The following is a 23,741-nucleotide window of genomic DNA, read 5'->3' on the forward strand; positions in this document are numbered from 1 at the left end:
TCACTGCCATCATTTTCTGAGATCATTCACTTCTAGCCCAGGCATGCTAAGGCCCCTCAACTGCACAGCTGACACCAGGCTTCTGCAGAGCGGCACAGCCTATAAACATTCCTGAGCCTCTGTAACACTTTTCTAAACTGAGAAGTGTGTGTGTGCGCGCGTGCGCGCATTATTTATTTCTTACTATTACTAATTTATTTTTGGGGACACACACAGTGCGTGTGGCCCCAAAAGTCAGCATCAGGTGCCATCCTCAGCCACTCCTCATCTGGTTTTTGAGGCAGGGTCTCTCACTGAACCTGGAGCACCCTCCTTTCCGTGCCCCCACCCCCACTCCCATGCTAGGATTATAGATTATAGGTGCAAACAGGATTCTGGAACCTAATGCTCATACGAGACTTTAGCACCAACTGAGCCACCTTTCTAGCTCCAGATCTGCCAATTTAGAGGTCCAACAAGATTTCTACATTATATATTGATAAATTCCTGAGGCAAATTATTAATAAACAAAGTATTAAAAATGAAGAACTTCAGAAACGTATAAACAAATCTTCTAAATAATCTCTCTAAATATTTTAGAAAAGAAAGGAAATTTTTTTAAGCTGCCTATATTCTGTAGGCATTCATAAAATATTGCCTACTCAGAGATGACACAGCACTCTCCCCCTAGACTGGTGAGACCCGTCAGCCAGAGTACGAGAGAGCGCACAGGCTCCTCCAGCAGCACCACAGCCAAGACCCTCAGTGCTCACCTGGTGACATCCAGTGCCTTCTGAACTTTCGCTTGCACAGATCCAAGTAAGTCTGCTCCCATTTTCTTCAGTAATTGTGTGAGAAGGACGAAAAGCCAGTCTTGCAAGTCATCCTTATGAATGATTATAAAATCCACAAGGGTCTCCAAAAACATACTGAAAACCTGCACAAAGAGAAACCAAGCCTATCACACCCTGCATTCAGGATCCCCCCCACAGCCCGAGAACATTGCAATTGCCCACCCGAGCTGGCCTAGCCCAGTCTAGTCACTTGGGTTAACAATGCTGGCTGCTCTCATAGAGACAGTGCACATCAGAAGACAGGGGTGGGGGTGGGGTGGAGGTGGGAGTGGTTGACACTTACTCTCTGTTGTGAATTCCACCGCACACCAGGGCATGCAACAAAACAAATTCCATGTTAGTCCACAGCAAAGGAATACCAGTTTCATGCAGTTTCTTTTAAGAATTCTGAAAAAACTACAAAATGATAAAACTCTCTTCTCCTGAATATAAACCTGTAACTGTCAGTACAAAGAGAAGTAAGTTTAATCTTGGAGAGTCTTCTGAGAGAGAAAGAAAGACAGGGGTGGTGGTGCTTTGTTCTGATTTGATACTAGCCTGGTCAGAAGCCCTACTCAGGTTTCTGTAACCACTGACTTTTGTCAAGTAATTTGACATGTGCTAATTTCAGATGTTATGAAGGGTTATCAGGGGAGCTACTAGAAATTCCTGCTAATTCTCACGCCACTATGGAGTTACTCTGCCACCCGAGGTAAACAGCGCACAGTAGGTATCTCTAAGCCTGTGTCAGGGAAGGAAGTGGCACGGGACTCCCCAGGTCTGGTGCTGCGCTGGGACACCCACCCCACACGTCGTCAGGTCTATCACGGCAACTATTCACCACCAGGGGTCTCCAGTGAGAGCTCTGAGAGGTGGGACGCCTAGCCTGGCTCAGGCAGCATAAATATGAACTAAACTGAGACCTCCAACTCACTGGACAAGAGCCTTCTGATGGAAACAAATTTCCTTCTTTATCCTCACATTCTGCTTCTGAATCAGCAATCTAGAGGTAACGGGTAACAGAAAGTTCATCAATGTGAAACCATCTAACATAACATCCCTTATGGTATAACTTACCAGCTACAGCATGCTTACGCTTTAAATCGTATTGCTCTAATACCTCCATAGAGAATAATCTTGATGATCAGATCTTAGGTTATCTAGGTAGCCTTTAAACTCAGTCTTTTGGGGATTTAAAAATGAATACTTTGAAGTGTGCTTTCTGGAAGGCCTGCCCGATGATTTAGTGAGGGCTGCCCAGGAACAAGCAGGAGGAGAGGCGCCCTGTGCTTGGTCCCTGTGCCTGTGTGAGTGCTTCCAAGGCAAGCGCCTGGTTTTCCCATATCCCTAGCTTGTAGCAGGAATTCAGGAAATGTGGAATGACAGGGTAGATGGGTAAATGGGTGGGCAGTTGAGTAGGTACACGGATGAGTAGATGAAAAGGTGGGTGGGTGGGGAGATGGATGGTAGGGGGTGCATGGGTGGATGGGTGGATAGATGGGTGAATGGATGAGCTGATGGGCGGGTGAATAGGTGGGTGAATGGATATTTACTACTTCAAGGACAATTCCTATAAGGAAGCAAGGATAGGAAAGAAGAAAGAAAGCAAGTTGCTGGACTCTCTGGCCACCACCGGCTCTTTTTCTCCCAGCATGGAAACTTTAGTGCCAGCATGTCCACAGTGCATTCAGTTCCTGTTCATTCCCACGCTCTAGCACCTATCTGTGTTTACCCTCTAGCCCCTCTTGTCACATCTCTTCATGATATCAACAGCCCTTACTAGTATCTTCCTAAACAACGGCATTTACTTAAAATACTGTTAATCAAGGTGCTTTTGTAAAGTGGTCCCTTTGAGCACTACTTCTAGAAAGGACTTTGTTGCACCCTTTGTATGGTTTCTCCTCAACAGTCCTCAAGTTTGGTGTCCATTGTCTTCCCAAAGGCAGGGTACCACCTAGGAGAACTCTATCCAGCAAGCTCTCGGGAACAGCCAGATTCCATAAGGGAAATAACTGAACTTGGTTTTCCAATAAAGGCAATAAATAAATACTTCAATTTTTCTATCTTATTCTATGAATACAAATTCTACATGAGATATCAAAGTAATCATATACATCTTTCCACTACTGTAACATTGTTAAAATGTACTATATTATATCCTGGAACCTAGCACCCTGTTTGGCTAAAAGGAGACAGAAAAAGTGCTTGCTGACTGGATAAAAGATTCCATCTGATTACTTTCAGGACACTCCTTATTCGAGGCACACCTAATTGGAAGTTGACAGCCATCTAATTCCCGAGAATTGCACTTAGGAGGATGTTAATAAAGATACTGGGGAATTCTCTCTCAACCTGGGGTGTATTACACAGTTTGCACGGCATGCAGACAGACTATGCATAAGGCCTGGTTACCTTGCTGTGAGGGTCAGCAAACATTCGGGTGAAAATCTCACACAATCTCTTCAATTCTACTCGACTAGAGGAAAAAATGGAAAGAAATGAGTTTAAGATGTAATATCACCAGTGTAACTAGTTACGGCTTTAAAAACCTTTTAATGAATCTTTAGTTATATAACAACAACAACAACGCCTATATCAAACGAATCATCTTATCTAATTCATGATGAAATTTAAGCTAGAGTCTTCAATTCATTCTAAGATGAGGAAACAGATTTGATTGCCACCTGGAAGGAGACAGATGCAAGGCAAGTCCCCTTACTTCAGCCTATGTCTGTTTTCCACCTGTCAAGCTAACTCTGTGTGTGTGTGTGTGTGTGTGTGTGTGTGTGTGTGTGTGTGTGTGTGAAGGTCACAGGACAACCTGTGGCAGGCAGTTCTCTCCTCCTACCACGTGGGCCCAAGGATTGAACTCAGATTGTAAGGCTCGGCAGTGAGACTTTACCCACCAGGCCACCATCTTCCTGAGACTCACTCTTAGCACCTTTTGTCCTGTCTTTGACTGGGAACTCTGCCTCTGGGCTGAGGAGAGTACAAGACACAGGTAACACTGGGACCAAGAAAAGCCGCAGTGCACACCTGTGTCTTCTGAGTCCACTTTTCACATTAAGGTTGGGAAGAAGAGTTCTTCTTTCCTGTCCCCCTGGAACAATCCACCTTCTTCATGCACCTGAGACACAGGTGCCTCAGTGATCCTTCAGTAACCTAGACATGATAGCGCTAGCGGGTTTGCACAAGAATCCAGGTGTAGTAGGAAACACTGGGAATCCAGAAAGTGGACTAGTCAACAAGACCAGAACTTTGAGATCAGCACAAAGATCTAAGCACATTCCCGCTGTGTCTGGCAATCACAAGGGTGTCTATGCTTCAGAAGGATGTGACAGAACCTCTGGCAGCTTCATGGACAGAGCGGGTTAACGGGAGCAAGGGTGAATGTGGTGTGCAGATGCAGACTGGACACCAAACAGCTCAGGAATCACACGGGGCCCAGAAGGGTACTCTACCCAGGGCTGCAAACCTATTCAGGGTCACAATTTTTTCTTTAAAAAAAAAAAACCAAAAGACTGCCTTCTCTGTAGCAATGCTCAAAGGCTGTCACAGCGTATTTCACGGTGTCCACACATCACTCACATCTACTTAAGATTGGTCTTTAAACCAAGAACAAATCAAGAGGCTGGATTAGTGAACAAAATTTATCTTCCTCTCCCCGTCCCCTCATCCTTTTTTTCTTTCCTCTTATTTTGGGAAGGGGTAGAGACAGGATCTCACTCTACAGTTCAGACGGACCCCAAAATACCAGGGATCCCCTGTTTCCGATTTGCAAGTGCTGAGATTACAGGAAAAGACTACCTACACTGAGCGATCTTTCTATTATTTTGTGAATAATATTATTATTTTCATTATTTTGTGAATAAAATATTGGCATGTCCATGGCAGCTTAGATATGATGAAACGTGATATAAATGCATATTCTTTTGGTATGTGTAATACTTGGTTATTTAAATACTATATGAGACATCAAAGGACGGCACGAGAGCACGTCCCTGTAAAGCTGCGCTGCTGCTGCTGAGGAGTGCTCTATTTCGTCCCAGGCTCGCTGGGCACATGAGTGGTGTGAGCTTACAGACTGCGTTTTATCCCGAGCCTGGAGTGGACTCAGCATTACCAATGCGAAGCTGCTTTCTGTGCCCGACTCCTTGGGAGCATCACCTAATGGACAGACATACACCTAACAGGAACCAAATGTCTTAGCAGCCTCCTAAGATTGCAGAGAATTTGCTACATGTTTCCAAGCATCTGCGTGGCAGGCACTATGTCTTCCAATCGTTAGCAAGAACTTTGCAAGGACTCTGTAATGGCAGACTCCCTCAAAGCCCTGATGAGTCTAACGGGACTGGATGTAGATCACGGCAGAGTCTTTTCCTCACCTCAGTGTTCTTTGGCTCTTCAGTAAGTTCTGCAGGCCCAGGAGCCCCTCTTTCCTTTCAGACCAGTTGGAACTAGCACAGTGGTTGAGAACTTCGGCTACGTCCTCAGTCTGCCGCAGATAATGAGGAATGCCACCGTTCCTGGAGCCATATGAGCGCTCAGAGCACACACTGGAGGCGTCGCTGTTGGCGTCATCGTCAGAGTACATTCCATAGGGCTCGTACCTCCTCCTCACAGGCTTCTTCTGAAATGTCCCATGAGGGGCGGGGTAAGGAAGAAATGGGAAGGGGAACGTTCATGAGTCGTTTACTGACAACTATAGTGCAGAATGAAATGTAAAAAGCACACACACATTTCTATGCTTGCAGATTAGGGAAGTGTCAAGGTGGCGGTATAAGTGACATGCGCGTCTTGGTGAGGGAGAATCTGTTGTTTTGTAGAAAATGTGGCTATGTGTATAGGTGGCAAGGGAGATTTTCAGCAAGATGGTCTTGGGTTCCAATCCAGCTATCACTGCTGGGCAAACTGTCATTTTCTGCCTCAGTGATTCCTCTCGAGGAAGGCAACAATCCCACTCACCAGACTACTGGGAGGGTTCAGTGGAACCCTGAATGATGAAGGACAGACACACTTCAGACCTGTGCACATGCTCACCTCTTCAGAGCCCAGAGCAATCGGCCTTAAGCACGGTCTATGGATGCCCTTGGCTTGAACAATCGTGCTTGCTTTTAAGAAGTTTGCAGTGTCTGTGGAAGTAGTCTATGAGAAGGGTCCCACACTGCGTGAGCCACTTTAGCTAACAACACTGGTTGGTTTTATAACGCAAAGAGGCTTCTTCTTCTTTTTTCTTTTAAGATTTATTTATTTATTATGGAAACAATGCTCTGCCTGCACTGTATGCCTGCAGACCAGAAGAGGGCACCAAATCCCATTATAGATGGCTGTGAGTCACCAAATGCATGCTGGGAACTGAATTCAGGATATTTGGAAGAGCTCTTAAACTCTGAGCCATGTTTCCAGCACAATAGGTTTCTTTTTAAAGTAGACTACAACAGCCTCTTCCTTCTTCTCTCACACCCTGAATATAAGACAGTGGGTTAAATCCATACATAGGACAACAGTACAGTGAGGTTGGCACATACAATGTCTCCTAAGTGCAATTACTGACTCTAGCCACACAGAGAGTTTTAATCTTCAAATAATGTTAATTACTTTGAATATCAGCTTACTTAGGACTGTACTGCCTTCTGTCCCAACAAAATTATTCATAGCATCCTCTTTTTTACCTTTGAAAATAGTTTTTAGATAACAAACCATATGATTTACACTTACATAAGCCAGATGCCTAAAATAAGAAAAAAGGTGGTTGACAGATCTATTCATGAAACTATGATAAAACAGACAGAAAATGAGTTAATAAAATGAGACACAAAGAGGGGAGGGAGTAGAGTGACATTAAAACACAAACAAAGAAGTCCCAGAGCATGTGAAAGGTGACGGACTCCATCACAGACACAAATCAGAATGCTTACCAGAAACACGTGAGACCAGAATTTCTAACTACAACTACTACATTTGGTGCCCTTTCCACTAAACTCTAAAAGAGATACACTCGCAACAGAAAAACAAGGTCGTAAACAAAAGTGAAAGCACGGGTACCTTGCTCCTGGCGTCTCCTAACAGCTGTAGGCAGGGAAGTTTTGGAGGACGGGGAAAAAGCATAGAGAATTATGTCAGAAGCACATGTGGGGATTGTTCTGGCAACAAAAGTGTACAGCAAACATCTCTTAGCAAACCAAAAACACAGGTCAGCAAGCGGTTTGTCTGGGGAGATTGCAGCAGGCGCTTTCTGAATGGCATTTCCTCATCCTGCGCCTCTCCCCAGGCCCCTGACTTAGGGCAGAGTTCTGACCAGATATCCCACACCCGGAGGCACCTCTCTAAGTCACTGTTCATCCATGATTTGTTCCTATGAGGTCTTCTGCCTACCCCAGGGGCGTCCATTCTGTAGGCAAGGATTCCCTACCATTCCGGCACTTTCCCCTTCAGAAGCAGGTCACTCGGAGAGACTAGAGAGAGTGGACAAAGGAGCAAGGGCAGCATGGACAGATTGGGACTGGGGCTCAGAGGAAGGCTCAAGTCAACCAGCAAAGGGCTGGAGTCTCTAGCTCCACTTTGCCTCCTAGAAATTTGTACACAGTCCCTTATGTGGGATTTAAATCATCTGCCTGAACTGCAAGTCTGTCTTAGCCAAGGTTGCAGCTCCATTGTTTCCCAGTCCCCTGACTGCCACTTTCTCGGGTCTCTGACTATATAAAAGGCAGATTCAGAATGCTTTGACTTGGAAAAAGAAAGCCTCATTGGATTCTGTTCCAGCTCTTGACTCTTAGGCTAAAACCACAGTTTGAGCAATACTGCGCACTCCAATACCTGCCAGAAGAAGTTCCTTCTGTGCTTAGGCTGATAAATAGAGCTGGCCAGGCTGGCTACCTACCAGGAAAGCCTTCTGAGAGTGGCCAACAGCTTGCTCAGAGAAACACATTAAAGAAAACATCTGACTGAGCAAGAACAAACAAGGCAGAGATGCGGAGGGATGGAAGCGGGATTCACAGTAGCCACCAACCAGAAAGTCATGGTCAGGTGGCACAGGCCATATTCAAAACCTCAGACTGGAAAGTAAGACTTTCCAGCAAGAAAGAGTTATGTGTGTGCTCTCCTCCTAAAAAGAGAATAAATCTTAGCACAGCAGAGGGCGGGGCGCCTGTGAGACCATTCTGAAGCGCAACCTATTTCAAATGCTGTGCACGTGAAGCGGGCGTGGGAGGCTGCTCCTACCAGCTGGGAGGCAAGTTCACCAAAGCTGATCCTACAGAATATCTGCTGTCCCACAGACTGAAGGAGCCATGAGCATTTCCCTGCCAAGTACTAAAATGTAGTAAGTGAAAATTCCTCCACTAGGACCTTAGATACTTAGAGACCAAACCTTAACATTTCAGAAAATTTTCATGTATGTCTATGTGTGCATGTGTGTGTGTGTGTGTGTGCAAGTGTAAGAGAGAGAGAGAGAGAGAGAGAGAGAGAGAGAGAGAGAGAGAGAGAGAGAGAGAGAGAAAGAAAGAGAAACAGGGGGGTGGGGGGAGGGCAACCTGAGGTACCATTCCGCAAGATGCTGTTTACCTTGCTTTTGAGACAGGATCTCACTTCTAGCTGAGCTCATGGACTCGGCTCGGCTGGCTGGCCAGCAATCATCCTGTCTCCTTTTCTCTGGGGCAGCAATGATAAGGCCCACCACCACACACAGCTTTACCTATGGATTCTGAGGATTATATTCATGTCCGTGTGCTTGCATGACAAGTACTTTATTGATCCATTTTCGGGGGTGGGGGACATCCCCTAGCTCAGAATCACACAACAGAATAAATATAACTTTCAGGTCTCAAACTCTACTGTCCGTTGTTATGATGATGCATGTAGACTGTGCTGCCGAAGCCCCTAAAGCAACGGAGGCAACAGGATGGAAAACAGGAAATGCTGTGGGAGAAGAAGCTATGGGATACAGAAAACAAAGGAGATAGCTTGATGACATGTGCCAAGCCCAGTGTCATCAAAGTTTCCCGAGTGCCAAGAAGCATGCATGGGTGAGGGTCTTGATACTGCTCGCTCCTGGAAGGCTGATTTTACTGTGTGCCGTAAAGAGGTAAAAGTGTGAGAGGAAAAACCAGCTAACTTTACCTAACCTTTTCCTCTTTCTCTCCAGTGTATATATGTGTGGTGTGTGAACATGTCAATGTGTGTGTGTGTGAAGGGTCTTCCTTGATCTCTATCTTACACTTGAGGTGTGGTCTCTCACTCAAACGCATAGACTGCCACTGTATAACCTAGCAGCCCAGCCCTGAACCTGGCATCTATGTGGGTCTGGTCCTCACCTTTGCTTATGCTTTACGGGTGAGCCATCACCCCAGCCCTATTCACACACCTTTTGAAGAGTGTAAAAAATGACTTAGTCACCTGATTTGAGGGCAATTTTGTGTTAAGATAGAAAACTATGCTTAAGCAACTGCGACTCCATCTTTTCTGTGCCTCTTACCAGCGCATCAGCCACGGCAGCTTCTAGGTCTGTGCTGGTGCTCAATACTCGCATGGCATTCACGGAACCAGGGATTCTTCCTGACTGGCCCAGCCCAAACCGATCTATGTGAAAACAAAAGCAGGACATGTGTCAGCCACGCATAGCTTCGCAGTTCTCGGCGAGGGTTCCTGCCTCCTCCCACGAAAGAGAGCGACAGGAAAACTCCCAGCCGCTGCGGCCTGCACTGGGCGCTGCAGCCTGCACTGGGCGTGCCTGCCAGTGGTAGAGTTCAGGTGCTCATATCTAACACCAAGGAGCCACAGGCAAGAGATTTCCCCTCTTTTTTTAATTTTTATTTTTTAAGTGGATCCTATTTTGGACATTTGGTTACTGAAAAGGCTTAGACAGAAGATAGGGACCATACAGAAGGGAGTAGGGCTCTGGGTTGAAGCTTATACTCTATTTAGCTTTCCTTCTAGCGGCAAGTACCCTTGTAGTTTGTTTAACTTAAGTATGCTTCATGGTTTGGGAAATAAGAAGTAAGGCAAAGTGATGGAAAAAGTTAAAACTTGAAATAAATTATTAATTGGTCTTAGTACAAATTTTCCCTAGTGTTATTATTATTTAAAGATCAACTTACTAAAATTATTTAATAATCACCATAAAAATCTAATGCCTTCTTTTCAGAACATCAGTCATTTTAGATATTATCAGTTTAACTTTTACGTGAGTCCCTTGAAGGATTTTTGAATAAACTTTATATAGATAAGGCAGAATAATTCAAAAACTTAAGATAAATGTTAAAAATTTAAACAATTATTCTAAAGTTGTTTTTAAAAGTTATATTTATCTATTTATTTGTGTGTGTATGTGTGAGTGTGTGTGTGTATGACACACATGTGCTAAGAGGACAGAAAAGGGTGCCAGATGCCTTGGAGCTGGAATAAAGGCCCTGGGGAGCTGCAGAACACGGTACTGGGTGCTCTTATCCATCGAGCCGCCTCTCCGCCATCCCAGAGCTGCTCCTGGTCAAAGTCAATGAAGACTTCTTAGGGTCCCACTGAGTCTGCCCAGCAGCTTTCCTGAGAAAGTGCTGGAGACCGACACTGAGGCAGGGGGATGCCCGTGGAAGTTATACATTCCAAGACGGGCTCATCCTACACGGATGAGAGGTCTAGTCATCAAAATTCTAATACGTGGAAACTTTTAGAAGTTTAAGATACTTAACTTAAGTGTTAAGATACAAAAAAAGTTTTCCCAGAGTTATACAGAAAACACTATTTGGACAAGGAAAACTAAACCTCTGCCTTAGTCACACTTTCAGCAATACAGCATTTGGAATAGGATCTAATATTTATTCTTACAGGAATTGATCTTTCTTTTGAAATTACGTTTTAATTTATTCACTATTATGTGTGGGGAGGTGCTATGGCATTCATAAGGAAGTCAGAGGACAACTCGCAGGAGCCAGTTCTCCTTCTCCACTGTGTAGGTCCCAGATTCCCACCCAGGCTACCAGGCTGGAGGGCAAGCCTTTACTTGCTGAACCATCTTGCTGGGCCCTAGGAATTGGTTTTCTTTTGAAATGATATATTTAAGCATTTGGACAGGGAATAAGACATCGTCTACAAAATTAGTGAAGTTTAGTTAGCTTTTGTTAAAAGATCACTTTCAAAATATTTTACCCTTCTACTACCACAGGCAGGGAAAATAATTTACACACTGCTAGTCAAAAGACTCATACACAGTCACAATTTTTTTTAATAAAAAAACAGAAACCGTATGTCATACTACCCCCTTTTTTAATGCACTTGTGGATGACTGCAAATGTCATCTTCTCATCAGATTTTGGTGATGAGTCGCTGGGCTCCGTGAGCCACGAAGACCACGGACATCAACTCATCCCTACATCCGTATGCTCATTTGTTAGAATGTGAACAGGGACAGAATTGAGAGGTCTGGGCATGCTGTTTTCTAAGTAATTTTGGTTCAAGCCTTTTTTTCCATTAAAAAAGGGTAGATAGCAGGGGATTTATGAGGAACAAATGAGTAATTCAGTTAAAAGCCATTTAAAAGTTACCCAGCATAAACATAAAGTCTTAAAAACAAACAAAAAATAAAAAACAAAACAAAAAAACACAAGTAGATTTCATGCCAGCAACTCTTATTCCAGGGATAATATTGGATCTTTTCAGACAGAAAATTAAAACTTTTTAAGAATAAAACAAGGATTCAGTGCTTCCCAGGTGCTTATAGCTTTGCCACACACAGCAACTGTCGGTCATCTGATAAAGTGGACAGTGTGACCTGCGGATCTGAAGGGACATGCTTGTCTAGATCACCAGGCAAAACCCTGCAGTCCACACTCACTGTTCCGACACTATGATAAAGCAGTTTCCCAAGGGACAGAACAAAGGCCTGGGCCCTCAGCCTGGCCCTAATTCTTAAGGAAACATTTAGTCAGAGCCCACATGGTGAAAACATGCAGCTGGCTCCGTTCAGAAGAAAGAAAGGGCACATTATTCACTGGATAAATGGGTGAGCATCGGCACCATTAACAGTGTGTGAATTAGTAGAGCATGCTGACTCCATTGAGAAACTAGCCATAAGGGGTGTTAGTGTGTGAAAATGACCCAGTTAATTTATGGTGGCATATGGATGCATCTTTAGACACTCACTCTCTATTCCTGCACCCAGTGGGTTTTGTTAAGTGAAGTTGAGACAGGTTTGGAGTTCACAGGCAATGAGACTAACCTCTTGCACCCTTGGGGCCTGGATCCTGACCTTGCTTTCCCAAAGCTTTCAGGGTACTATATTTTCCTATGTGTGAATGACGTATGCTGTGACCTAGGTGTGTGGAACTGGTAGCTGACGCTAACACAACTACCTTAGCATCTGACAGGACACTGGAGTAAGGACCGTGGAGACAAAAGACTGCCGGGTGGTAGCGATCCCCCTCTCCCCACGGGGAGGCCTAGTGACACCTACTTAGGGCTGGTCTTTTCCTGGGAAGAGGGTGTGAGGAAGCAAGGAGTACTTCCCTGATTGTTGTTTCAATGTAAATATGAATGCTAGAGAAACAATGCCAAACAGGCGACCGAGCATCAAGCCTATGAACAGAATCATAAACATTCAACAACTCAAAAAAAGCAAACACAGGAGGGCGAACATGAGGAACACACATGCCAGTGCTAGCCGACACGATGACAACAGAGGCTGACATGGGGGTGGGAGGACGGATGGAGAAGCTGATCATGCAGTTAGCACTTGTTCACCTGACTGCCCAACAGATTCAGCAGTGGAGAGAGCACTAGTGGACCTGGAATGACGTCGAGAGGCTGCAGGTAAAAGGAACGGCAACACCCACAGGGTTAACACACAAGTACCAGAGGAAATGCGGGGCTGCTACCACCAAGGCCGCGCTTCTCATGAAGAAATGGTGCTGGGTATGAATGGACAGGAGGACTGACCCCCACACTGCATGGTGGTCGCTGGCCTCACACAGCTCTTACACACACAGGCATGACAGAGGCACTCATCACAGTGCTTCATACTAAGGACGCACTGACGAACTCAGACTCCAGGTTTCGATTCACACCACGAAGCTTCCACCAGCCATTATGGAAATAAGCCACATGAAGTCAGCATCAGGCATCTGAGCCCAGGGCGGACAGCGAAGGATGGATTATTAACTCAGCTCACGAGATGTCACTGGTATGTGATGCATATGCCACCATGCACCAAAAACAAAAGCGAGAGGTTCGTAATGTTATCTCAACAGGAATTCATGGACCACGGGGGCTCAACACCTGCATCTGACCAGTGGAAAGGCTTGGTGTTTTCTGCACAGCTACCCTAGTTATCAATGTACCTGTCTGACTGCTGGGCATCCACAGGCAGTGAGTGTAGAGGCCTTCCTTGGAGACTCAGAGCGGGAGTCTGAGCACCATTTCAGAAACACAAATGGCAGGCCTGCCTGGCTTGGCCACAGCCGGCTGTGGCCCTTGGTAATATACTAACCCTCGGTTTCTCTCGGGTTCTTCATCTCTAAAGTTGTGTCAGTCACGGTACCTACCTCTTGCTTGTCATGGAGAGTGTTAAAGGGGACCACACACCACTGCCAGCGCACAGACAGCAGTGCTGGTGACAGTATCAGCATTAGACGTGGCAGTGAATGTCGGGGAAACTCACATGTAGGATAATATTTTATGAGTATTTGTAATATGTTTATGAATTCATCAACCTGAGGCAATGGATGTTAAGTTCCATCCTTGTAAAGAGTAACTTAGAGAAGTAAACATGGAATAAGAAACTGGTCTGATATGCAGATGTCACAGGCCCAAGTAATATTCAGCTACTCATTTAGTGAAAACAACAGACAATGCCTGCTGCCTTTCATTGCTCTGGAAAAGCCAAGGTGTTACATCCCAGAATGCCCCCACGTTTAACAAATCACTGAGAGGTGAAACCCTTTACCTCCTCCATTATTTGGCACACGTTAAAATTCACACGTTTATTGACAAAGCGTCAAAACCTCTAACCTCCAGTGTAAGTTAATTTCTAAGCTCATGCCATTTTATAAAATATACACCCTGTGGTAGATTGATATAAAAAGAATACATTACCTGGTCAAGCAATACAAATTTTAGAGGCTTGAAACTAAAAAAAGGAAAATCCTCTTTTTGGAAGATTAACACATAAAACATTAGATGATGTGTCTAAAACCAGACTTACCACTTTCCTAGGTGCACCGTTCCCTTGAGACCAGAACAACCTGCATAGTCCTTAGCTCTCTCTATCTTGAAGCTTACATTGAAAATGGATTTAAGCAATACTTGATCTGTCTGTAGGTTTCTTAAAATGTATTTCTTTGGTTTGGACATGATACTCTACAGAACGTCTGCTCTGTAACGACTCTCTGTTGAATTCCTAAGTGAACGGCCAAATCCACAGAGGACTCACTTCTACAAAGCCTGACTTGATTGGCAGCAGATTTCTAGTATCTGTAATTTCACTTAGCATTAAGATTATTGAGAGGCTTGAACACCGTGTTACAAACTTAAAAACGGCAGGTATAGTTGGCAAACTGTCCACAGCTTTCATGCCTGGAGATTTTGAATATGCTTTCTGTCATTAGTACCTAAAGAACACAGTACAACAACCACTTACATAGCATATACATTGTGCTTAATATTATAAATAATGCAATGATGATTTAAATGTATGGGCGGGGAGGCATGGGGAACACAGCCTGTGTTTAATACTCCAGCATTTTAGAAAATAGACTTGAGCATCTACAGGCAGCCCTGCAACCAACCCCCTGTAAAGGCAGAGAGAGGTCATTCACTGAGATACATTACCTTCCTCCTCTTCTCTCTCTCTCTCTCTCTCTCTCTCTCTCTCTCTCTCTCTCTCTTTCTGCTTCTTTCCTTTCTTTCTCCCTCCCTCCCTCTCTTCTTTTTCCTAATGAAGTCTGGCCATATAAGTTTACTCAAAGGGTAACTAGTGGGAAGTGATTATGAAGACAAACAAGAAAAAGAAGGTGTTCAGGGATATGGAGCAAGCGCCCACAGGACAGCTGCTTTCTGGGAGGTCTCTCTGAATCCCTGGGTCCTAACTCCAAGCCTGGAAACCAACGCTTCAGTAAAACCTCTTAGCCCTTTTCTCTGTGTCTAACCCAGTAGAGACTTCACTACAAAGCACTGACCACATGGTTGAGCAACGCAAGAGACTCATCAGAACTGCTTTTGAAGAAGGCAGGCTGGGAGTCAAAACTGCACCTGGCTCTTCAATGTAGGACTGTTACAGTCAGGCTTAGAGGCTGATGATAAGGGTGCTTGCCACTCAGTGTGAGCCGGGACTGGAAGCACTTGTGCCAGCGGATGCTTCAAATGGGGCCCTCTTGTTATTCCTCTGGACACAAGTTTGGGGCCCAGATTTAATCCAAGGAGGTAAAAGGCATGGTCTAAAAATTCAGCTAGAAGTATTTCTTACTGCCCTGGCTACAACACAAGAAAGCAGCTGATGAAGCCAGAGCTGCAGCTTCTGCCTTGGCCACAGCGACTACACACTGTACTAATTTAGGATGTCACTGACACAGTTAAGCAGACCTGTTTACCCAAGGAGCAAAAACTGATGTGGTCCATCAGGTGCTCAGGGTTCAATCTAGATACAAGGAATTCAGTCCTCTCTGTCCATCCACAAACTGCATGTTCGACTTCAAGGCTGGATCCACACAGTGTAAAATGTCAGCCACAAGAAAAACACTGACCTGCTTCTAACAGACAAAGTCATCCAGATTGAACTGCTCACTCATTTAATAGGCTGTTGGAAGGCCAGATAGTAAGCCAAGGCACACAGGTGTATAGCCTGCATTTAAAAGGGAAAATCACCAGTTCATTACGGGGTTAAAAGTGAGGAGTACCCCTGCTGCTATCATGAGGATGTGCAATGTCCCTGCATGCAAAGCCACCAGGCTGAGGGACAGAATAGCTGAATCTGAGGGAAGGAGCCACTAGAGGAAGAGGACCCTCTGGAAGGCTGTTGGTATCTATTCGCTACATCCTGACTTGGATCACTGACCCTGGAGAAAATCAAGGTATAAGAAGAGGTGTAGGGCATGAGCAGGAGAGAGAGAGAGAGAGATCTCCCACTTGCTCTACTACTGTGGTGTGGGAGAATTGTCTGTATTCTGTCAATCATATTTTAATAAAACGCTAATTGGCCAGGCAGGCAGTATAGGCGGGAAAGCCAGACAGGAAGTAGTGGTGGAGCAAAGAGACTGGGAGTATTCTGGAAGCAGAAACTTCCTCAGCCACTCCTGCGCAGACCACTGAAGAGGCAGCATGTAATATGCCCAGTTGAGAAAGGTACGGAGCCATTATGGCTAACATAGATGAGAATAATGGGTTAATATAAGTTATAAGAGTTAACAAGAAGCCTGACCTAATGGGCCAATCAGTTTATAATCTTATGGAGTCTTGTGAGTGATTTTCCTTGGGAGGTGCCGGCTGTGGGGTGCTGGGCGGGACAGAAACCCCAACAAGCCGGCCCTCATGTTACACTACTGTCTCTCTCAGAGCAACGTGTACAGCGCGAAAAGATCAGCTAAGTAATCACACAGCCAAAAGAAAAAAATTCACAGACTGCTGAAGCCCCTGCTTCATTGGGAATGGGATCATTTCAGGTCTAAACCAGCAAAATGACTTCTGCTCTTATGTTCATTAACAGTAAAACATACACCCGGATGGCACCACACATGCCACACAGGTCGGAGGATAAAAATCCTTTGGGAACTGATAATCTGTATAGACAAATGTACTGTGACCATTTTAAAGGATGGCATGGCTATTCAAACTAAAATTCATGTCACTCTTGAAATGTTATATGATTATCCTCTTATCCTTCCTTTGCATTATATATGCTGGGCTTGGGGGTGTGGCTCAGAGTTGAGCGCCCTAGAAGCCCTGGAAGCTTGAGGCCCTGTTTCCATCCTCTTTAGGAAAAATAAAGGCAAGCCAGAAATTTGATGACTACATTTCAATTCTGAATTCACCTCACTTGAATTCACGAGAAACCATTCACTTCAGCTAAGTTTTGCCCTATGCTAGAAACTGCCAAACGAATGGGCTTACTCAGTGAGAAGTGGCTACAAATGGCCATGGCAGCTTGAAATGGTATTTGTTTCCTCTAATGTGTGAAAACTGGTAGTTGCTGAAGTTTATGCATGCAGAGGGGACCACAAGGGCGACTAAGGAAGAGGGAAGAGAGAAGAGAGGCTCACAGGGCAGCAGAGGGAAGCGGTCATTCCACCCAGCAGTGTCTGCACAAGCACCTGCAGCCCCTGCGCAGCGCCTATGGGTACTCACCGAGTGGAGCGAAGCCCCGAGCAGGGCTTGTATCGCGGCTGCTCTCACGGCTGGTATCGCGGCTGCACCCCTGACTCATGCTGGGTCGGGGGATACGGCTGCTCCGTGCTAGCGTGCAGCATGAGGGGTTTCAGAGAAGGTGAACAAATTTAATGAAGACAGAAAAACTCACAAGCATCAGTCACATTTGCTTAAATGTAATTATGACATTGTCTATGCTGGGAAGTATGGACAACCTGCCCATGATGAGGTCTTACTGAAAGGAGGGTCTGGATAAATCGACTGTGCTCTGTACCTTGGAAGGCTGTGGACTTAAACACTGAAGAGAAATTACACTTAACTGTGAGAAATGAAGTATTCCCAAAGGTCAGTCTGGCATCAAATATAGTAAGATCTAAAGCATGTCAGGAACAACGGGTGTCTGTGGCTTTAGCAGACATCTCAGTGAGAGCTCTGGAGTCCAAAGCTGACTTCATGGCACTTGGTTCCCCCAAAAGACCATTCAATCTGGTTGAATAATAGGAGTAAAGGCTCTAGTCTTGAAGTCTACGAACTTCCCTACGGAAAAGAAGACGGTCCTGACATGCTCGTCAAGATGGAGATGTCACACACAAGGGCAACGGTCTAAGCAGCAAACTGAAGTCAGGACTGACTGCTTACTGTTTGATGATCTCTACAGCAAGAAAGTGGACAGTGTCAGTATTTGGGCAAGAAGATTCCTCTACTGACCTTGGAATAGTATTTTATAGTTGTCTCTGGACAGTTTATCATTCCCATACGTGGAACATGTAAGACAAAATCATACAATAGTCAAGTCTAATAACATTTTGACTGTGAACCACAGATAGACCATGATACCCGTGCTTATCAGTCTGAGGAAGCAGAAATAAATTAAAGGTCAAACACTCTGCAGAAACACTGAGCATGCGGGGCATGCAGAGGAACGCCTAACGTCACAGCTGGAGGGGACATCTCATCCTCAGAGGTCGAGAGCTTCTAGACCGGGTGGGATGACTCTTGAGACCTTGGAAACTAGTTGTAAAAACAAGCATATCATCTGTGTCACAATGAACACAGCCTAATGTTTCAGAGCAAAGATTTATAGCTAAACTATAACAAGAACATCTCACCAACCAGAATCATAAAACTCTCCAATAAAGAAGAAAGTGTAAGTGAGAAATGAAGCCAGCTTAGAGTGTGCTCAGTAGCTCTGTGCTGATGTGGAACCTCACCCCAAGAGCTTGGAAGTGATGTCCAGACACTGTCAGTCTGTAGGAAAGGAAGGGTGAGGCAGGAATATAATCTGAATGATAGACCTCAAAGGCCTCACTAGAAGTTTCTTAGTTTGGACAGAATGACAGGGAAACACTGAGGTTTGCACTTATAGCACTGGGGACTAGCTAATCAGCAATTCCTGGTGACACCCTAAGTAAGTCACATAAGGACAGCAAGAGTAACAGGCGCCACGCTGAACCCACCAACACACGGGCGCTTCCTCAAGTGGACACAGCAGGGCTCTTATCTTCAGAGACTGCTGTACCTGAGTCACACAGCTCCCAGCTGCATCACTGGTCCAGCTACTTCATCTCCCCGGTTCTCATGCTCCCCACAGAAAGTAAGGAATGAAAAGAATCATCTCATCAACACAGGGACAATGCACAGAGACACACCTCAGAGATGTTTGCCAGACGCCATCCCTGGAAACCCTGACCTTTTCTACTGTCTTTTCCAAAGCAGGCTGCTAAAACGTTCTCGTGGCTTTTTACAGAAGTGCATGCTCAGCTGACTGCTATGTAACTTTATTCAGAACCCATATCTTTTCAAGTTCAGAGATGCTAAAGAAATGGAAATATATGTTCTCTCTGCAGTAGGCCTTCTTCGTGAAGACAATAAGGACCACTAACAAGAACAAACAGCTGCGATATAAAATAATGCCCCCACAAACTTCTTGATAGGCCTCCCCCCCAGTATCTCTCCAAGAATGCACTCACCCTCCATGCTCACAGGCTCCTTTACGATGTGACACATAGAAGAAAGAATTCTGTCCACTATTTTGTCAGAAATCTGTCCACAATTGCCCCAAATTTCATTAAAATACATTTTGTGGTTAAGAGTGGTATTTCAAATGTTAGGTAATTTAACCCATTCGAAAAAAACAGACACAAAGACTAACCTACAGAAAGATCTAGAATAAGCACAGAAAATTATTTTTATAGAAAAAGCAGTCAAAATTCATTCATATAATCTCCATCCATCTACCCATCCACTTATCTACCTAGAGTATAAAACCAACTTGTCTTCTTAGGAAGTGCCCGACAAACACCCTAGGTGAGTCGAAGGCATGGGGGAGGTGCAAAAGGAGCAGGCGGGACACACTTGGTCTCCCAATGGCACTCACACTAGAAAGCTCTCGACCTTTGTCTACAGGAAAAGCTGTCAGGTATTCAAGAACCATTTGTTTGGTTTGCATTTCTTGAAAGATTCTACCCTACATCACAGTGTTTAAAGGTAATCCTTACTTTTGTCTTAAAAACAGAATTTATTTTCATTTTTACTTAACATATATTTGTATATGCCTACAGTAGTGCAGTCCACATGAGTGCAATGCCTACAGGGGCCAGAAGAGGGCATCAGACCCACCTGAGCTGGAGTTGGAGGTGGGTCCTGGCAACTGAAGTCCTCTGCAAGAGTTTATGCTCTTAACTGATGAACCATCTCTCCAACCCTACTTTGGCCTTTTAAGGAATGACCCAATCAGGGTGCACAGCAAGGCAAAAGTGCAAGAGAATTAATGAAAACTCCCAGAAGCTAAAGGTAAAATGCTTCTTCAGATACTTTCACGTCCCAGCAAATCTACTTTTATAGTTAAAAGAAATCATTTAGTTAACTTTAACCTTCCAAAAATCTTTTTGAACCAGGAAGTCATAAGACATTTAGACTATAAACCACACAATGTAGGTTTTGGTGGCTGAACAGGAGGAGCGAACTGGAGGAACTGCTAACTATCACTAGTGACGCTGGACATCTGCATGGTTCACATCTGCAAAGTCTTTGAGACACCAAAGTGAGACAATTTATGAATGTGCTTTCCTGATTGTTTGGGTAGCTTATGGGGGGATGGGAGGAGGGAAAGAGAGAGAGAGAGAGAGAAGAGAAAGAGAGAGAGTCAGTCTCTGGAGAGGGAGAGAGGTACGGGGGCACTGTGTGCAAGAGCAAGCAGGGCTGCTTCTGGACTTTGGAAAGTCATGTGCTTTCTACTTAGTGAGTGTTAAATGGCAATTGAGTGTGGCAGATGTTGCCTGAAATCCCAGCTCTTGGGAGGCTGAGAAAGATTCCTGCAACTAGGCCACCCTGACCTATAGCTATAGGTCTAGGCCAACCATGTCTACAGGGTGAGGCCCTATCTCAACAACAAAATAAACAACAGACAAAAAAGTATAAGACCCCTGGCATTATTTCCACAACAAGAAATAAAAATTTAGTTAAGTGCATTTAAAACAAAACAGGAATAATTCGAAGACTATCACTAGAATTGTTCTCTGGGGACGGATGGAGGTCGGTCCCCACACTGTACCCGAGTCATGCCCCTGGGAGCTTGCACACAGGCTCTCCTTTCAAGCGCGCACCTTGCAGCAGGAGTGGTAGGATCACAAAGGTGCACTACCACATCTGGATTTTTCAGTGGGCTCAAGTCATCAACCCTGTGTCACTGGACTTGTGAAGCTAGCAGCTTTACCTACAGGACCATTTCCCTGGCCTTATTATTAATTTTTAATGTAAATTCTAAGCCTTAAACTAGGCTAGCAGTCATTAAAACTGCTTAAGTTTTAACTGAGTTACGTCTTTTGGAGATTTTAAGGAAACATTCTATAAACATGTTACCCTTCTTCTGAATATTTGTATTTAAAACTGTTAAGCCGTAAACCAAATGGTTAGACACACAAATATATTCTAGTATAAACTCAATGATCACAGTAAGCAATCCATTACTGAAAAATACTAGGCACCTAGACCTTATAAATGGTAAGTATAAAGGAACATTTTGTTCATATGTATTATGTGTGTGTTCTTATAATGTGCGGAAATAAAACACCTTCAACCAGAACTTCATGCATGTCCTTAAAATACTACTAACTCCCTTCATGAGCACCAATAATTCTTTGGACAGACATGGCGACACAATCCCAGCACCTGGGAGACAGAGGTAGGCAGGTCTCTGAAGGTCTCTGAGTTCTATCTAGGCTAGAGTGGGCTATATAAGACCCTATCTCAAAAAAAAAAAAAAAGATAAAAATATCACCTCAAATATGAGCTCTTTGGAAGGAAACCAGCTCCTTTACTGATGTTTCATGACACTGGCCTTCAAAGCTCAGAAAACGCTCCTCTTCTACCACACACAATGGACCGCTGGAGTAAAGACTGGAACTGAAACTGAGTTATTCCCTAACTTTAAGAATGGTACGAGGCTGTCTGGTGGCTAACTCACTGTCAAGTGGATAGGACCTGCCACCAAGAAGACACGTCGCTGAGCATGTAAGGGCGTTTCTAGACAGGGTAGAGTGAGACAGAGAGACCCATCCCATGTGCTGGGGTCCTGAGCATTATTGTCCTTGTCTTTGGTTCCCACCTGTGGATGCCACGTGACCAGCTGCCTCCCACTCCTGCCACAAGCCTTCCCCAACAAGGAGGGCTGGACCCTACAACTGTGACCCCAAAAGAGCCCTTCCTCCCCTAAGGTGCCAGTCAGGTGTTTTGTCATGGCAAGAAAATCACCGGAAACAAGCAGAGCTCCTGAGAAACACTTAAACGTCCCAACAGTAGAGCCTGTTTGCGACATCATAGCAGACCTGGTCACATACATACAACTTACATAGACGTCAGCAGTCAACGATGAAACAGACAGCTCAAGAGTTACGCCTAGATTTAAAATAAAATGTATTCCAAACAAAGGCCTGAGCCAGATGCAGATGGGTTTCGTAGCAGGTGAGACAATTCAGACATTCGTCTTGGAAATCTGAGGCAAATCAAATCTTAACCAAGTCTTAACACCTGCTTCTGGCTGAGCCCTAACAGTCCCTGTCCTTAACTGCCAGCCACCGCCATGGCTGATGAGTCTTTCTTGACCAGTTGCTTCTGGATTTGCTGCTCTCCTGAGAGTGTCTTTTCCTTGGACTTCAAAGCAGGACCTATTCCAGGACACCTGTTGTTAGACAATCCCGAGGGTCCTGCAGACAAAGGGAAGACCCTCCTTTCTGTTGTCCCTGAGCACCTGTTACAGCATCCCATACAGTTATACACCTCCACCCCTTCTCAAGAGATTAGAAGGGTTTGGAAATGAGGAAAGTATATTCATTTATCTTCTAATTCTTAGGTCTAAAAAAGAGCCTGGTATACATTCCAGTAAAAAAAAAAATGAGAAAAATCAATATTGAGTCAACAGAAAAGTTAAAGCTACACTCCTCTCATTCACCAGCAATAAATTCGTACATGAGGAAGCAGACAGATATACAAAAAAGTGGGTGTGTCAATAAATAACTTTCTGGTATTATATCTTGAAAGATTTTGACATTAACAAGGAACATGTGAGTCAGAGTGCAGGCTGGAGACACTGAGAATCAGCGGTGTCACAAGGGAGCTAAGCAACACTCAAGTGAGTGCTTTTCAGTGCTCACCAATCTCTAGCGTCCATGTCTCGACAAAATTATGTCAAAAGTAAGTATGTATATTCTTTCGCTATAAGTTTAACCAGTTAGGTTAGAAATAGAAATAGGGGCCTTGAAATGCTTCTGAGAATGAGCATATGCGGTGAGGAGAACGACCTCAGTGAGAGGGCAGGGGAGAGCGGCAGCGCTTCTGAAGGAGACAGAGTCTCCCCAGCTGCCGGGCACTGCAGACAAAAGCAATGCCTGCCTTCAAGGACAGCTGAGGGGGCTCCTTGAGTTCAAAGGCAGAGCTCCGCTTTCTGTTCACACAGTGATTAGATCATAACCACGATTACAGCCATGCTGGGAGTGAGGTTTCTTCAAGTCTTGGAGAATCCTTACCTAATCCAATGCGGTTAGGACTTGTTTCTCGGCTACATCCCTGACTCCTGGGGATCTTGCTTCGTTTTTCTGAAGACAGTGTTACAGGTGGGCCTCTTGAGGAACCCCCAGCAAGACCACCATAGCCGCTTCCCAACAGCTTCCCTGGGGAACTTGACCGGCTGCCAGCTAAAAAATGGAACAAAATGGTGGTGAGATGGATGTAAATCAGGTGACAACGCAGACATGAAGAAAGAAGCTTTCACATATGAATTTGCAAGAAACATTAAGAAAGAATTATACAAAATTACTGCTTTTTAAATAGAGGACATAGGATCACTGTCATAAATAAACAGCTTAGAAGACCCGCGAGCAGCTCTGAAAGTGAGGCGGTTTCTAGTGAAGAAGCTGACGCTGACAGGAGCTACCAAGCAGAGCTCTACACATGGCCAGAGACATCCGCAAGGCTCTCCCACGAACCACACTCACCCCAAGAGCTGACTGCCTAAAAATTAAGTATAATCATTGAAGAAATAGACTTTTAAGACATTAACTTAGGGGAAATGGTTGAGAAAACTTCATT

General features: G+C 44.7%; 1 protein-coding gene across 16 annotated transcripts in view; it reads right to left on the reverse strand.

The window, feature by feature from the left end:
- The window catches only part of Clasp1 (cytoplasmic linker associated protein 1), a 217,653-nt gene that overhangs the window by 50,604 nt on the left and 143,308 nt on the right, over positions 1-23,741 (reverse strand). For 4 of the 16 annotated variants that reach the window (XM_087906616.1, XM_087906613.1, XM_048443836.3 and 1 more), the window contains 6 exons: positions 23,180-23,347; positions 9,286-9,389; positions 6,858-6,881; positions 5,198-5,442; positions 3,225-3,288; positions 753-916 (listed from right to left, as the gene is read on the reverse strand). In XM_087906616.1, coding sequence (XP_087762742.1) covers positions 753-916; positions 3,225-3,288; positions 5,198-5,442; positions 6,858-6,881; positions 9,286-9,389; positions 23,180-23,347 — 769 coding nt within the window. Of the gene's footprint in view, positions 1-752; positions 917-1,735; positions 1,816-3,224; positions 3,289-5,197; positions 5,443-6,857; positions 6,882-9,285; positions 9,390-17,135; positions 17,244-23,179; positions 23,348-23,741 lie in introns of all 16 variants that reach the window. The other 12 variants (XM_087906617.1, XM_087906615.1, XM_087906614.1 and 9 more) reach the window with 6 other exon arrangements.

Source organism: Myodes glareolus, chromosome 5 (genome assembly GCF_982192425.1).
Source record: "Myodes glareolus chromosome 5, mMyoGla1.1, whole genome shotgun sequence".
Taxonomy (NCBI): Eukaryota; Metazoa; Chordata; class Mammalia; order Rodentia; family Cricetidae; genus Myodes; species Myodes glareolus.